The 17,149-nt window shown below is 44.3% G+C and overlaps 1 protein-coding gene across 1 annotated transcript; it reads right to left on the bottom strand.

Annotated features, from left to right (window-relative positions):
- Positions 1-3,074: 3,074 nt before the first annotated feature.
- LOC127332575 (mechanosensitive ion channel protein 2, chloroplastic) lies at positions 3,075-13,562 on the bottom strand. Its single transcript, XM_051358889.2, has 13 exons — positions 13,298-13,562; positions 12,711-12,947; positions 10,757-10,914; positions 10,056-10,176; positions 9,884-9,978; positions 9,614-9,727; positions 7,145-7,205; positions 6,887-7,036; positions 6,705-6,815; positions 6,203-6,370; positions 5,979-6,092; positions 5,345-5,401; positions 3,075-4,089 (listed from the first exon to the last, which is right to left on the bottom strand). Exons 2-13 carry the CDS (start codon positions 12,858-12,860, stop codon positions 3,364-3,366), a joined length of 2,025 nt encoding a protein of 674 aa, XP_051214849.1. The 5' UTR covers positions 12,861-12,947; positions 13,298-13,562; the 3' UTR covers positions 3,075-3,363.
- Between the last annotated feature and the right edge of the window lie 3,587 nt (positions 13,563-17,149).

Raw genomic sequence — 17,149 nt, 5'->3', positions numbered from 1 at the left:
CTCCGTCACTCTCCTCTCGCACTATGCGCTTGCGGCTTCAATGCGGCTACCTCGACACCGGCACCCGACCACGACATCCCCTCGCGCGGCTACCCCGACCAAAGTTGCAGCACCCACACACTCTCGGCTACCTCGACATCGGCACAAAGGACTATCACCTGGCATGAGCACATGGGCTTCTTCTACAGTCCAAGCATCCGCGACACGACACCGTCCACGTTGCTCCTGCTACGACTGCGGGGGAGTGTCAGTCTTCTGGAGTCCACTTCGGTTTATCTCCAGTCTGACCGTCCACGTTGTTCATGTTGTTCACGACGCGCACGCTACGACTGCGGGGGAGTGCTAGAGTATACATACGGTTTAGGTAATCTAGGATAGAGATATATAGATCGCGTGTCTTGTCTCGCACTTCAAGATGATCCTTATACGCACGTATATACTCGCCCATGGGGCTCAATAATGCATCCATCACATTCCGCATATCCCTATCTACGGTTCTATAGCGGGCAAGGCAAGCATGCGTAAGAGGGATCGAGAGGGAGAACCAGGGTCGTTATCGCGTGAGGCGAAGAGGAGAGGGGAGAGCTAGCGAATCTTACTTATCAGGTGGCTCGACGGAATCTAACAAAAGAAGGTGCTGGGTGCTGACAGGGGGATTAAGAATGGCCACTTGTGCCTGCGCTCCATTGGTGGAGGTTTCCGGTCTCGCGTTAAACAGGATCGAGGATGGATTCCTGCCTGGTGCGCCGCGGTGGGAGAAAAAGGAGCCTAAAAAGATGAGGCTGACATGTTATCACCGGCGTGGCAAAAGGAAATGAAAAGAGAGGCCGCAACCTGGCGGAGGTTTCGGCACCGATCGGGTCGAATCGATCGAGCACAGGAATGGCGTTCCTCGGCCTGATAGGTGATAGCTACATCATGCTCGCGCGTGTGCGTGTGATCTTATCCCTTTCTTGATATGGATCGCTCTGATTTGCACTATTCTCGTCGCTTTGCCGCTAGGACGTTGAGCCAAGAAGGGAAGAGCCAGAGCTTTCGAGGCGTTTTGGAGCTCCTTCATTACATTCCATGGCTGGATGGATCTCCATTCTCCCACTGGTAGAGGTAGAGGGTGGGTGGTGCCCAGGTGGGCTAGCGCTTGGACCAGCGGAAGGGGACACATAGTGGGAAGCCCTTTTGAGGGTACAGGGTGAAGGTGAGTGGCGTGGGCATGCAGCATGCATGCATTCAGACTTGAGAGGAGATGGATATACTGTGCATGCATGGCCATCTCCTTTTTTCACCCGGCTCCCAACATGTGCTTTCCGCAGGGGCCCTTTTAGGGCATGGGCTAAATACTTGTCCTTCATGTTTCTTTCTTTCTTTAAGTGTGTGTGTAGTCGTGTATACCGGCATGACCGCACCATGCATGCACTGCCTTAGGATTATTCACTTGCGCGCGACGCACCCAAGGTCTAACATTCCGATCTTGATAACTTAACAAGTATACGTGTAGACATGTAGTTACCTCTTTCCCGGGAATTATTTATACCAAGTCCCATGCTTATGTGATTTTGGGCCTTTTCTTAAGTACCCCCTCTGTTTCCAAATTAAGTGTCACAACTTTGTTTCAACACTAGTCTTGAACTCTTTTCTCGCTTTGAATGCAGATTACGTAACTAGCTGTTGCAAGAGTTCTTCACATGGATTTTTACGGACAAGTACGCACCTAGTGCATAGTTTTTGAGTATAATCTTATTACATATGTTGTGTTTTCATTTAACCATGTTGTTAGGTGTGCTACTGGGTGGTTTGACCATTTGTGATGTCACACCTCAGATATATGGACTAAACCTAGCTGTGTAGTACTTCCTCTTTCCCAAAATGTAAGACGCCTAAAGATTAGTCAAAAGTCAACGTTTTTAATTTGACTAAATTTATACACAAAAATATGAACATTATAATACTGAATCAATATCAATAGATTCACCACAAAGTATATTTTCTTAATATGTTCTTTTGACGTTGTAGATGTAAATATTTTTTCCTAAATATTTGGTTAAAGGTACTAAGATTTCAATTTTACTAATCCTTAGATGTCTTACATTTTAGGACGGAGAGAGTATATGACTAGTGCATGCATATGAACGTGCAAAAGTTGTTGTTCTAAATTTTACTCTTTGGCAATTTAGTTGTCTGCTTTACTTCGCATAGGAGAGCAGAGCGGCATTCACCTAAGAAAAATAAATAAAAGGTTTTGTTAGTTCTCATCTAGTTGAGAACTAGTTAAGTTTGTGCTCAGTCAAGTCCTACACCTCTATTTGCTTTGTGATTCGTGCTAGTTATCAATTGCAACATGAGTTGCAACTGAGATTTAACATAATTTGACTGAGAACGAAGTTAGTTCTTAATCGACTGAGAAATAGCCACACCCATAAATAAAGGATATGCGGATTGCGGAGCCGTTTCTTCCTGCAATTAAGCGTCAAAGTTGTGCAGCCGCCGCCCTTCTATTATCTTCCTTCCGGTTGTGATGGATCCTCTGTTCTCCTCTATTGCTTATTTTCTCTTCTTGCTACCTAAAGCATGCATGCTTGACGCCTAGGTTCCTCTCCTTTTGCCGACATTTGTATTTCTTCCCTGTTTCTCCGATCTGCATAATCACTGCTCCTGTTTTGTGAATGTCCTGATGACGGCGACGACATGCGAGAGAGCAATGGCAACAACGGCGAAGAGGAGAAGGTGGAGTAAGTGACAGCTACAGCTCGCTGACAAAATAAGACATAGCATATTTTACTGTACAAATTCATATCTACCGATGTGATCAGTAAGCCACGCGAAAAGAAAGGATACACGTATATAGATTGACGGCTAAGAGAAGTGCGGTAGAACTTCCTCTGATGACAGCCGAGCCAAACCAGGCGCCGGCATGGCCGTGGAGACATGCGGCGTCCTCGCTGGCTATCACGTGATGCCCAGGAACAGCAAAGTGATATGGAATGTTGAGCGAAAAATCATAGCAACACACTTCACACTTTCTCTAAACACGCGGCTAACATGACTTGAATATCAGAGTCTAAACCAGTTTCCTGCAATGAACAACCAAATCATCTTTATCTAGATCATTACAGCAGATCCAACATATGTACAGAGTATTGTACGGAAAACCCCTTGCTGACTTTAACAAGCCTGGCAGTAAATTCCTAATGTGTAATTGAACAGGTACATTCCCCGGCCAAAACAAGTACCACTGGCGTTTTATATATCTTAAACATATATAAGCGAGCCAAGTGACAGATCGCATTTGCACAAGCGCACAAAAAAGGTTGGCTTGGTGACAAATATCATTTTCATCACTGGTAAAGATATATACTTCGGCATGGATCACCTGTCAGGATTCCTTTGGTCAGCCTTCTCTTGACCTGACAGTGAATAGCTTTGACCTTTCTTAGGCGATGAAGCAGCCTCAACGGTGTCTTGCTCATGTTCAGAGAGGGATAGATGAGGGTTCATTCCTTCATCAATTGGGAGTGTCCTCTTGGAGCCATCAAGAGCTACACCAAGAACAATGTTATCTTCAAACGCAGGTCTTGATTCCTTCTTTGGATTAGTCACTGGAACTGAACTATCTCCTTGTCGTTCTGTAGCCTCTGATCCTTGAGCCTTCCCTTTACCAGGCTTGGAAGCTACAGGATCAGTAGTTTCTGCCCACGGAGTTGTCGGGGATGGTATTGTTGATTTCACATTATCGTTCTTGCTGTTCTTCATTCGAATATCGTCTGGTACCATTTTTTTCTCTTCCTGCTTCTCGGAGTTGCTTAAACTAGAACCGTCAGGTGCATCAGCTGAAGCTGACTTGGTCTCGACTGATACACTTGTCTTGACTTTCTGATCTTCGCGTGATACCGGTCGAGGTTTCTTGTCCTCACTGAGCCTTGCAGAAGTATCGATCAGGATCGGACGGCCACGTACACGACTATATGTATCCTCTCCAAAAGGAATGTTATCAATGTCCGCATTGCCATATGATTTCTGAACTGTTCGAATTTGTGTAGCAAGCCTTGCCCTGTGGTGGCCAACTATTGTAAGAAGATCCAACATAACTGTTTCCTGTTGCAATTTGGAACATTGAAATATTAGATCACTTATATTTGTAGTACTGCAGGTATAGAATTTATTGTTTCTTGTGCTATGCTATGCAAAATCCTGATGAAGTATTCGGCTTCTCCTGTCATATATCATTCCATATAGAAAAATGAAGAACTCTTCTGTACTTCTTCCCATAACATGCAAGAAAAAAAAATCTGAACAATGATAAATGCGTCAGGCAGCAATAGGATGATTTTACGAATCCTTCGGAATCATGGTCAAGGGAATGCACAAATTTCCTGAAAATATACAATCTAACATGTTTGAATCTCATTCAAGGCTCGGGGTTCATACACCCAAAACATGCGCTTGATGGTTTCTTGATTTACCTTTTTCAGGCTAATTTGCTTTGCTTTTATGTCAAATGGCAACTTCCCAGTCCAAAAACAAGTCGGTACCAAATTAGAAACAGGGAGGATTGAAAACGGCCAGAATAAGCAAAGATTTGGCAAAATGAAGCTCACAATATTGTGAGATAATCATGCTGCATGTTTTCCTTATTTCTACCCCATTACCAAAACTAGTTGGAAATCTTGTGACATAATCACGGCGTGTGTTCCCCTGATTTCTATACCATTACCAAATCTCAGTGGAAGTATTATGAGATAATCATAGTGCATGTCCCCATGATTTGTATCCCGTACAAATACTGCATGCACACTTATATTTATAACCAGAAAAACTACATTGGAACTAACTTATATGCATTATATTTTTTATTACTCCGTACGTACTATAGTGGCACCGAGGTTCAGACCATTAGATCACGTTTTGTGTATGTCTGTACATCAAAGAGAAGTAGAGAAAGATGCCCTTTACACTCGTAAAGTTACTATCCTGATTGGCCAGCTACAGGCATTTACTGGTACTGTTTCAATATTGGTTTCTAAATTTGGCCACAAGATCTGTGGGTGGTTTATCACCAGTATCCTCCATTAGCTGGCAAAATTCCAGTTCACGCTTATTAGTGGTAATCAGCCCGGTAACAGGAGATGGATCCCTGGTTGTAACTGTTAGTTCTAACATGGCGACAATTGGTCAAGACTACTCCCTGTAAAACTGTTTCTAATAAAAGTGAGCATCAGTTTTATTAATGATACAAGCTATCTTGACAAACTTATGCAGTTCAGCACAAGTCACCATGTGTATACGCTATACTAAACATGTACCATGTTCAGTTGCAAGTAGAATATGTAGCATCATATTAAAAAAATACCTGGACATTAAGGTACTCTTCAAAATGTGATGTCTTCACAAAGCAGGATATGTAAATCTGCAGGACAACACAACAAAACGATAAAAACCTAAGATGATGGATGCAAAATTCTGCACAAGTTCTAAACTCAAGGGAACATAACAGAAGTTTAGAATTTGTGCCAAACTTAAGGCAACAGAACAGAAGTGATGAAATTAGGGGAGTGGATGTACAAGCCAGCCACCCGGGTTGAAGTCCTCATGAATGCGTGTTTTGGGTTCTTATTATTTAAACAAAACGCTGTGGAGGCCTCCTCTGCCACATTCATTTTCTTAAATAGAACGGAAGTGGTTTGACATTTTAAGAATATACACAAAATATGCATGTGTATCTGACTGGAAACTAGCATCAAGGTCAAGCACAAGTCATCTAAGGGCCTAAAATAACTCTAAATCACTAGTATGTGTCACATTCTTAACAGCTTGGCAAGCATAATCAAGTAAAGCGAACAGGAAAGAGGCAAAAGCTAGCCATGTACAGGCTAAGAAGGCTCTGGCCTACCAAGTTGTGCGATACTCACCACACAACCCTTCATAACGATTAACTCTAACTAGTACTTAATCAAAAGATATAATTCCTTAATACAAGAAATTACCATAAGTGCTTGAGTTTTTGGATCAATTTTTTCAAAAAATACTCTCCTATGTAACTTCTGTTGTTCTATATGATGATTTTTAGCCAACACTTTCCTCATGTCTGCAACGATTATCTACAAAAAGAAACAGAGAAACATGTTTAAAAATAGATCTTAAAAGTTAATTCACCGATACAAAAATAATGGAAGATATTTAATGTGCAGGGTTAATTCAAAGTTCTTACTCCAATTTTTCCAGCATCCATGTGGCTTATAGCAAGGTACGTCTTAATACGCCAATGATTTCTCCTAGTGTTATTCCTCAATATAGACATTGTGAACTTATGATTGGGAATGTATATAGCTTCTCTGTCATCACCTCTAATGATTGTTGGTGACCACAAGCCAACATGCTGAAAAATAAATAAACTAAAGTTAGTGTGATGAAATAATGTAGCATCAAAAGTATCTCGTATGAGGGTGTGACTGAAATCAGTGCAGGTAAATTAAGGCCTGTTTCCAGAAGAGAGTTAAAAATCACATTAGTTGAATTTGAAGTAGAGATAAAGTGAAGCATACAAAATATCTTGTATGAGGGTGTGAGTTGATATACTGATATTATTCCATCTAAATATAATTCAGAGTTACAGGAAAATCAAATTCAATAGCTAGATCGCTGCTGGGACAAAAGAATTCTGCAACAGTTGATAGATAATTCAACTTCAAATAAAGCATACCAATACTAACCTCAACAATACCAGATACATCAACACCATCTATCTTTGCATTGATCCATTCATTCACTACAAATGGGCGGGTGGCATTGATCATGACACTTGAGAGGAAGTTGGTAAAAATCTGCAATGAATCACCATAGCTATCAGTCATAGAGCACAGCAATAATACTATCAATAAGAGAACTGCAGTACCTCACGACCAGCAAGCGTAAGCAATACTGTCCCGAAACCTCCAGCAGTAATCCACTTCTGGGTATTGAAGCCCAGCAACTCCATAAAGAGCGAAACAGCAGCAATCCAAATACCAGTATAAACAGCTCTCATGGTAAAATCCAATCCCATCTGTCAAAAACAGATTGTAAATATAAGTAATGCTACAACATGCAAAAATTGAGGGACAACTTATACTCTAAATAATTTAATCACTATACTATAGGACATTGTTCTTACAGTTCTAGTATCACTGGGGCTTTTTATATCCACTAGGAATTTCTGTACCTGCTGAATCAAGCTAACAGAAGATGAATTTGTATTAGTAGAAGTAACAGATAAAAATATGCATACAAAAGAACCGACTGACCATAAAAACAAGGTAGATCACCTAAACAGAACCTCTCAATAATTTTTCCCTGGACCCCTTTCTACGGAAGTACGGCGCTACAGGGAACTTGGTTGTCAAATATTTTTTTTTTTTCGAGAAAACGCAAAGGACCTTTGCGTTTCATTTCATTGAAAAGGTAGAAGTTATTTACATCCTCCTAGGAGGCAGAGTATGGTACAAACACATGAACATCAGTGTACATCCCAGGTTTGTGGCAGCACGACCCGTAGGCCCTGAGCCCCTGCCCTAGCCCAAGCCCTAAGCTCATCCTTGATGTTTTGCAGCAAGAGTTGCAGGGAAGGTTGAGCTCCATCGAAGACGCAAGAGTTTCTGTGTTTCCAAATCATCCATGGGATCAGGAGAGTGGCGGATGCAAGCCCTTTGCGGAGGGGCGCTGGCGTGTCCTGTCTGGCGTGGTGCCACCAGTCTATGAGGCTGGGCTCGCCGTCAGGTGGTCTCGCCGTCATCCGCAGCCAGGCCAGGACCTCATGCCACGTCTGTCGGGTGAAGGGGCACTCCAGCATCAGGTGGTGCATCGACTCCGTCGCCTGGTCGCAGAGGAGGCAACGTTGGTGGTGAGGGAGGCCATGACGGGCTAGGCGCTCCGCAGTCCAACATCTGTCCATGCTTGCCAGCCAATGGAAGAATTTGACTTTGGGTGGTGCCCATGTCTTCCAAACCAATTTCCAGGAGCAGCAAGTCGATGCCGGAGTCCGTCCACTTCCAGACCAGCTGGTCAGGTTGGTCGTTGAGCGCGGTGTCTTGGATCGGTTGTCAAATATTCAAAGATCCAAATTCTGCAGCTCTTTAAAATTGTCCAGGGCAGTCAAATAAATCCCACTTCCTGAACTTAATTAAAATATATACACATGCTTGTTTGCATGTTCTCTAAAAAATTGAACTTGAACCCCAGCCCTGATTTAAGTGTGTTAGCTAGACTGGAGAGGCGACATGGCAGGTTGAGCACAGGCCCAGGGACATCAGACAAATGGCAGGAGTTTCCATGGAAAAGGGGCTTCGTTTTCTAAGAAAGTCCACAAAAATGGGTAAAAGGCCTTAGGTTCAGGCTTTATGAAAAAATATGTCTAAATTATCTCCCTGAATAACTATTATTCTTAATATGTAGTAGTTTTGTTTGGGTTTTTTTCAGCTTCGGGTCCCGCTCCCACTAAGTAAGTTAAAATACTGGAAACCCTTACAACGCCAGCCAAATCACTAAAATAATTATTAATATTGCTGGAACAGGTAATGTTACACATAACAGAAATTAGATAGAATACTGGTGGTGTGTGTGTGTGTGGGGGGGGGGGGGGGGGGGGGGGATAAAAAAGGCAGGTGACTTACTACAGCTCTCTGGCTTACCTTTAGTAAGTTAGCAAATCTCAACATGTACTTGTATAGGAGAAGAATAACGGGGAAACACATCCGTAGGTAGATTGAAAAAAGAGAGAAGATAGGGAGGTGGTTCGGCCTAGGGAGAACCAGGAGATATAAAGGTAACATAATTTAGTTCATCTCAATTGGGTTGCTTCCCCTTTTGTACAGACAGACCTTAAAAACATCAGCTAAAATATAGAACAGAACTTAATACAGTCTTAACTAGCTACTACTCTCTCCGTTCACTATTAATAAGATGCTTTAGATTTTCTCGAAAATGCATGTATCTAGACGCGTTTCAGTGTGTAGCTTCAATTGTTTCGGTCTGTATCTAGTCCACATTGAAATATCTAAAACATATTATAATAGTGAAAGGAGGGAGTACCTCCATTCCTAAAAACAAGGCGTGTATTTTTAGCCAAAAGTTAATGTAGTGTAAGTTTGACCAATATAAACAGAAGTATGAAATTGGTCTAACCTGCAACCAGGGACTAAATTTATATGCCTTCTCTTTGAGGAATGGGAGTAAAATGCAACCAGCTTAACTAATTCTTAAAGCCCAAGCAACATAACTAATACAAAAAGGTAGCTAATCATATATGATTAGGTTATTTCTTGTGACTGCTATTATTGTTGTCTTTCCTTGTGCTCTACTAATGGCCCACAGCTATAACACCTCTGTCTAGTTAACCAGTCGGGTTCAAAAAAAAAAAGTTAGCCAGTCCAAGATTATCCGCTTGCAAACATGGTTGATAAAATTGTTGTTAAGCCAGAGTAAGAGATTGTCAATGGCCTAATTCCAAGATTCAGTAAGTGCTTTTGCATGAAGAAACAGAAACAAATTCCATCATTACTCATAAGCAACTTGCATGACTGAATCATTAAAGATATAACTTGTAAACAGGCATTGGGGCTTTTCATTGAGATCGTATCATTTTTACCTTGTCATAATATATGCAGTAGCCAGGACGGTCGATAATGATCTCACAAAAGTCAAAAGCCGTGTTTTAACAGCTTGGCTTGATGCTGAAGGCAACACAACTGGATCCAAACCCCTGTAGGATAATTTATGAGCAAAGGGCGCAAATAATAACAGAAAATCAGCAAACAGAACTAAGCATCTGAGGCACAATTAACAAAAGAAATTCAGCAACATATCAGATAGGGATTGTTATTGCAAGAAAAATAATTACTCTCTGCTGTGTACATACCTGCAGATAAGTGTTGCTCCTGTCCAAAGGAGTAAAGGTTGAAGGTAGGAACTAGATATTAGGTAGGTAGGGCTCTTTTTCCAGTTGCCTCCATGCTGCAAGGTTGCATTGATATTTTAGCAAGGAATAAATATAAAAACAGAAAATAATGTTGCATGGGACAGGCACATACATCAAAACGGTTTCTAATGTCCTTCATCAGAGGCAAAAAACCCCATAGAGCAAAGACAATTATTCCAATTGCAGGTACCACAAATGCAGTAGCAGGATTTGCAAGTAAAGTGTCACATGACCTGTCGAAGGAACAAAAAGAAGAAAAGAGGCAGCTATAAAAAAGTGACAACTCAAGGATAATCTGACTTAAATTGCATAAAAGGGTACAAACACGACGTTCAAGAATGGAAGAAAGAAAAAAAAGGATAACTAATACATAATAGTCTATTGAATTGGTTATGGGAGCCTACGCAAGACTATCATCAACCATAGAAGTTCACATTTAAGACTAAGTAACCAAACTATATCGGCTAGTATGTTGGTGTAATTAATATGTTGCTAATAAAAAAATAAGACACTGTACAGATGATACCGCATGACGCATGACGCATGTCAAGGCATCTAATCAGTACCCAAGATTCTTCATTATCTTAATTTCTACACGCAAAGATGCTGCAATGTACCAACCTACCGGTGGTACATACATTATAAAATATATAGTTGTTACATGTTCTGATTAACAGAATAATATTTTTTCTGCAAAATGACATTTTACAGGTAGAAATTGAATAATCCAGATTAGTGTCATCTGGTCATCAATGCAAACTATCTAAGCATTCCAGAAACTTTAGAAGTAAATAATGACATGAGGAGAGCTACCTAGTCAATACTAATGACGCGCTTTTGACCAAAGGAATTTCCTTCAAAGCAACTGGCAAGGCAAAAGATCTAACACTCAAGGCCCGATGTCGACAAGGCACATAAAGCATGGGCATGAAGTTCCTCTCGAATAAGTTATGCACTGTAGCATCTTTCCCCTGCAAGGAAAATAAAACGTATTCTCTAAGATATACAAAATCAATGAGGGAGAAAAACATTGTGCCTTCTGGACTACAGTATTGACTTGATTAATACATATACATACATATTACGAGGGAGCAACAAAGACTGTGCCATAACCTCCCATACATTATGAATCCATTATCTAGGGCAACGAAATTAAAACAAGTAGTCCTACTAGAACTATATATCCAACAACATAAACTTAGGTCGTCGAATAGATGCATATAGAAGTATCAAATTCAATAGGATAGCTCATATGTTCCTAATGTAAGGTTTTGATTTCAGTCTCCAAGGTAAATATCCGAATGTGATATGCTTTGATTAATATTACTAAGAAGTAACAGCCAACAAATACAAATATTATGAAAGTATCATTGGCACGATTAGTGTCATTCTCGTATTCTCAATCCAGTACTGTGCTAGATATTAGTCAATAAAAATGCTCTGCGCCCCAAAATATATGGCCCTTAAGCAAAAACATTCATGATGCAATTTTTGGGAAGTTTTACTCCAAATCACCTAAAATGACATGTATTGAGGAATGACGGTATAATTACAAAAGAACATAACTGTCTAGTCAACCAACGCATTTGATGTCATAATTGTCTAGTCAACCAACGCATTTGATGTCATCACAAGCAAATTCTTGCCAGCAGTTAGTTCTCATTTCTGAACATATTGATCTGTACAGAAAATTTTAGTTTTCGAAAGCACCTTGCCATCCAGATGTGGTGGTATGCAGCCTCCATATCACTACAACTGTCGCTGGCCTAGGGAGGTATTAGAGCAAGAACAATAGTGTAGTCGGTAGCCGGCTACAACAATTTGCCACATCATCTATAGTCAACTTATATCTAGCATGTACAATAGTAAGCTATAAAAGTGTAGTACTTTTATAATACATGGCCCACTTTTTGGTCTCACATAGTGCCTAGGAGCACGTGCTAGAGCTGGCTATTAGATAAGAGCCCACTTCCCTTCTCTCTCCTAATCTTTTTCCTCCAACTAAGCAAACTTATAACATTTTATCTCTTATAGCCAGCTGACTGTACCTTATTGTACTTGCTCTTAGTGCTATGGCTTTCAACCTAAATGGTTCTGATTAAAATATTCGTCTATTGTGGGAATCAAGCGTGCACTTAGTGCAAAGTTTCCACTTCCTACCCTACTTTAATGCTTTCGAAGTGGTTACGTGGTTGTGCCATGTCATTTAATAAGGGTGTGTATGGTCAGTTCTCGACAACTAACCTACCATATTTTTTTGTTTTCGAACTGATTCGTGATGTAATAAACTAGGGGAGTTAATTTTGCAAAACTAATTCACAGAATATGATGTACATATATAAATTTTGTATATGATTTCGACGGCTTAAACAAGATGGTAGATACACTAACGCAAATGTGGATCTGCTCTACATTGTATTTGCCAACATGTTGGTAGAAAAAACAAGAGTAGCTTTATATCCTTAGTCTGTCTTCTTAGGAGAAAATTCAAACAATCGAATATTTGGGTAGTGCATCCAGCCTTACCCGGTGTGCTTACATGAAAGAGAAATTGGCAGGGATAGTTCATTCTTTAAGACAATAGATTTGTACAGCCTCCTGTTTCTGGAGGATGTATTATCGTTTGCAACATTAATAACTACTAGCTTATATGCAAGGGAAATGTCTTCCAAATAAATTACGATAAATGAACTACTTAAACCCTTCAACAATAATATAAGAACGTCCAGATATGATGCTAGCTTTGCAAGACTGTAAGGAAACATACATAAGCAAGTGAAGGCAACGAAGTGGATGGGAGGAGGGAACGCCTCATCTCGGAGCCAGCTACCCGTACTCTAAATCTGTTGGTCTGGCTTAATCTGTTGTTGGTAGCAGTGACTCCTTGGAAGAGCTGGGATGTCACTCCAACCGCCATCTGAAGCAGAGATCAAAAGGAATTCCCGCCAAGTGAAGGAGCCCCTATCAGCAGCTCCTCATCTGTTGTGCGTGCTAGTTTATTCCCCTGGAATGAGAGAAGTGAATATTGTAAGTGTGGTTTGTGATAGGCACGGCTATTTTGCAAGTGGAGGATGTCCAATGGCACAAAATTGCGTGTCACTGGGTGTTGCATCATAGCACGATTTCTAGCAGAAAAACATGAAAGGCATAATCTGATCTGAAGCGCGCACAGTCACACAGAGTTCAGGTTCCGCAGAAATCTGAACTATAAAGAAAAATTGGGGGGAAATTTACCAATACAACTAGCGAACCAACACACCGAGTTGAGATTTTGGAGAGAAATTTCACTAAGCCTGGCCTCCAAAGTAAGCATAGAGGGACAGAGGAGATAGGGCTCCGAGAGAGGGGCGGTACCTGTGCGAAGAGGCAGGCGGGGTCGCCGGCCACGCGCCGTTCAGCCGCCGCCGCCCACGCCGGCCGTGCGCGCAGGGAGAGAGAGGCGTGGGGCGTGCTGGGCGGAGGGGTTGGGAAGCTGGAATTGGGGCTCGGCACGAGGGCGAGGGCGAGGGTAGAGAGAAAGGGTTAGGTTTGGGGCGAAAGAGGTGGGAAGGAGGCCAAGGCGAAGGCGATTACGCCCCTCTGCGCGCGGCGACACAGCAAGGAGGAGGAGGACGACGACGAGAGCGATGGGTGGAAGAAGAAGAGTAAACTGCACCAGCGGTCCCAATTCTTTTCGCGTGCCTCCAGTTTGGTCCCTATTCTTTAAAATGGAATAAGTAGGTCCTAAATATTTGTTAAATGGAATAAGTAGGTCCTAAATCTTTGTTAAATGCTGCAAGCGAGGTCCTATTTTGGTCTGACCCCTGTTGACCGGTGCCACATCGGCCGTGGGAACCACACGGCCTAACAGTTGGAGGTAAAATTTTGCAATTAGCCCCTAGAGCTTCCTTTCCTGTTATATTTCGCTCCACCATCCCTTCGGCGACAACCACGGCGAGTCCGGCGGCGGCCGGCGAGCACGGCCTCAACGCTAGGCATGCGCGCGGGCACGCGGACACACGCGTTGGACGTGGGAGGACACGGGAGACCATCTGGGAGCGGCGCCGCTCCAAAATGGTCGTCGGAGCGACGACCACGGCGAGGTCAGCCTGCGGCCGGCGAGCAAGGCCTTGACGCTAGGAATGTGCACGGGCACGCGCGCGTTGGACACGGGAGGACACGGCGGACCATCTGAGAGCGGCGCCACTCCAAAATGGTCGTCGGAGCGACGACCACGACGAGGTCCGACGGCGGCGGACGATGGTGCTCGACGGCAGCGCGATACAAAGCGAGAGGGAGGGGATGGAGAGGTGCTGGAGCACCAAGAGCGCGTGGGTGGCGAAGGCGAGTTCAGGTGAGGTCGCACGTCGGCTAATCGACGGCAACGAGCGCGGCCGGCTGCGGGGAAGACGACCACAGCGACGCTAATTCCGGCCATCCCAGCCGGCATATCTTGGAGAGGAGATTGAGGGGGACGAGGCGGTCTCGACGGCGTGCTCAGCAGGGCTCGACGAAGCTCCGAACGGCGGCGACGAGGGACATCAGTGGGGCTAGGGTAGGTTGGGAGAGAAATAAGGACTTTCTTAGGAAGAAATAGAAGTTAGGGGTCCTTTTTGCAAATATACATGTCTACCCAGCACCTCTTGTGGGCAAAACCATCGACGTAGCAGTGGTCAAAGTGCCACATAGACAGGTCAAAGCGGTCAAACCAAAATAGGACCTCGCTTGCAGCATTTATGAAAGATTTAGGACCTACTTATTCCATTTTAAAGAATAGGGACCAAACTGAAGGCACGTGAAAAGAATTAGGACCGCTGGTGCAGTTTACTCGAAGAAGAAAACCAAGCCAAGCCCCACGCACGTGTACCCTTATCGGCCTCGCGATGGACTCGTTTTATTTTTCATTTTTATTATTACACGAAACGTACTAGTAAGTCCAATTTGAGTGCACAAACTCATGGGAGCATCCCACTCGTCTAGTCGCGCCCCCGAGCGCCGTTTTTCTCATCCGGATGGCGAAATTCGTCCCAGTCGTGACCCCGGTTCCTCGTTTATTTGGTCCTTCATTCATCCGGCGAGCCCACGTCATCTCCGGTTCCCCGAGGCGCGCTCGGGGACTCCGGACGAAAGAATTTGGCGCGAAACATCGTGTGGACCCTCGTAGTCGGCGACAGGAAAGCCAAATCCTGTCGATTTCCCTCCAATTTGCTTGCATATCCTCATTCTCTCCCGTCGAATTTGTGGATAGGCATCTCCATTCTCCTCCTCGTCTCTCCATTCTCCTCCTCGTCTTCTCGTCCACCACCATGCCGCCGAAGGCGAGGAAGCCGCGGTTGCCAAATGAGCGGCCGCCGGGTATGTCCAACGCACAGTGGGCGGCGGACGAGCTCCGGCGCCAGATCGAAACAAGCGGCAGGGCGGAGAGGGAGAAAAAACTCTCCGCGAAGAGGGCGGCGGCGGCCGCCCAGGACGAACAAGCGAGGAAGGTCTCCATGGCCATGAGCATGGGCCATGCTCGCGGCGGCGGCGCCGCCGCCATGTTCCCCGGCCAATGGCCAATGCAAGGTACAAGCACTTCCCCGTCGACTTCCTCCCCTTCGAGCTTCTCGCCGTCGTCGCCTGCCATGTTCCAAGAGGCCACCTACGGCAAAACGTCCAGGTTCACGCCGGCGCCGCCCGAGCTCGCCGTCGGCAACCTGAACGAGAACCAGCACGAGGGCATCTCGCCGGCCCTGCGACGAGGGCCACTCCCGTTCGGTGCGATGGCGGCGTCGAACGATGACGTGATCCAGGAGATGATCAACTCCGGCTCCATGGCCACCGCTGCGAGCCCGGGGTTCTTCACGCAAGAGGAGGCGAGGGCGACGGCAGCTGTCGCGGCGCGCAACGACTGGGTGGAAGATGTGGCCGACGGAAGCCAAGCCGTCGAAGAAGAAGAAGAACAGCCAACTCAAACCGAGGTCGCCGTCGACAACTTGTCGAAGGGAAAGAAGAAGAGGAAGAAGGACTCGCCGCCTGCCGAACCTCGTATCAAATGGACGGGGAAGGAAGAGGAGTGCCTCGCCGAAGCTTGGATGACCGTGTCCATGAACGGCATAACCGGGGCCAATCAGTCGTATGACACGTATTGGCTTCGAGTGAAGCAGGCGTTCGACGAACGCAAGCTCGTCGATCCCTACTTCAACAAGACGATCATGAACCGGGGAGACAAGGCCATGGGCACCCATTGGGGGATCATACAGACGGCATGCAGCAAATGGCACGGCATACAGGAGGAGATCGTGACTCGCCCAGAGAGCGGCGCCGACTTCGAACAAAAAGTTAGCTGTCCCCGCCGTGTCTGCATGTGTAGTGATCGTCGTGAGCTGACCCGTCTCGCCGTCCTCGTTTTCCCCAGATGTGTCAACACCCGGATTTTTAAGTCCGGATGCCTATTATGCCATACATCGCAATCCCAGGAATATTGTTGTTGCGAGGCATAATAGTTAAGTATCACAGTCATCATTCATTACAACCATATTGTCTTACAAATTGGAATCACATGATCCATATTACACGAATAGTTGATCTATCGATCAACGAACAAACATCAGTTCATAGCGGAAGCGTAAGATGCAAGGACTCTCTAGTCCACAGGCCAACGCTTGACGTCGGAAGACTCCTAGTTGTCGTAGGCGTCCTGCTGGTCATCTCCTTGTTCATCTTCATACTCTGGCCATTTGAATAGCCAGGGACAAAGCCGTGAGTACTTCAAGTACTCGCAAACTAATACTAATGTAAGTGCTAGACATTTCTAGTAAGGTTTGCTAAGCTCTGGTTTATTTGCATAAAGCCAATTTTAGTTCACAAGTATTTGAGAAAAGCTTATTCATGTGCTAACTAACTCAAGTGGGAACATTAGTGTCATTCCCACCATTCAAGTGGTGATTTCAATTCAATTCACCACAAGTCATTTCACCCATTTCATTTCAACCTCATTTTCAAGAATTTGACATCGGAAACTGTATGGCCTTTCCAACCGTCCGTAACCGTGGACGCGGCTATTCGAATAGATTGACACTCTGCAGAGGTTGCACACTTGTGCCACAACATTTGATTTCATCCGTCGGGATTACCCCGAATCATCGTCACACCGTACGCGGATCATCAACCATAACCTTTCACTTATAAATCCTAGTATGAGCACCTCTCCCCATGAGCTTGGCCTCCCAGTGAAGACCAACTGTC

The sequence above is a fragment of the Lolium perenne genome, chromosome 4, assembly GCF_019359855.2.
Source record: "Lolium perenne isolate Kyuss_39 chromosome 4, Kyuss_2.0, whole genome shotgun sequence".
In the NCBI taxonomy this organism is placed as follows: domain Eukaryota; kingdom Viridiplantae; phylum Streptophyta; class Magnoliopsida; order Poales; family Poaceae; genus Lolium; species Lolium perenne.
The sequence above is the reverse complement of the archived record's forward strand: the minus strand, read 5'-3'. Positions and strand labels throughout refer to the sequence as shown.

Bases quoted from the DNA above. Each gene is read 5' to 3' on its own strand.
- LOC127332575 (XM_051358889.2), bottom strand. From the start codon at position 12,860: ATGGCGGTTGGAGTGACATCCCAGCTCTTCCAAGGAGTCACTGCTACC. The intron at 7,206-9,613 runs GTAAAAATGATA...ATCTTCTGTTAG, and splicing joins ACTGCATATATTATGACAAG to CTTGATTCAGCAGGTACAGA. The intron at 7,037-7,144 runs GTAAGAACAATG...TGTTTTTGACAG, and splicing joins GCCCCAGTGATACTAGAACT to ATGGGATTGGATTTTACCAT.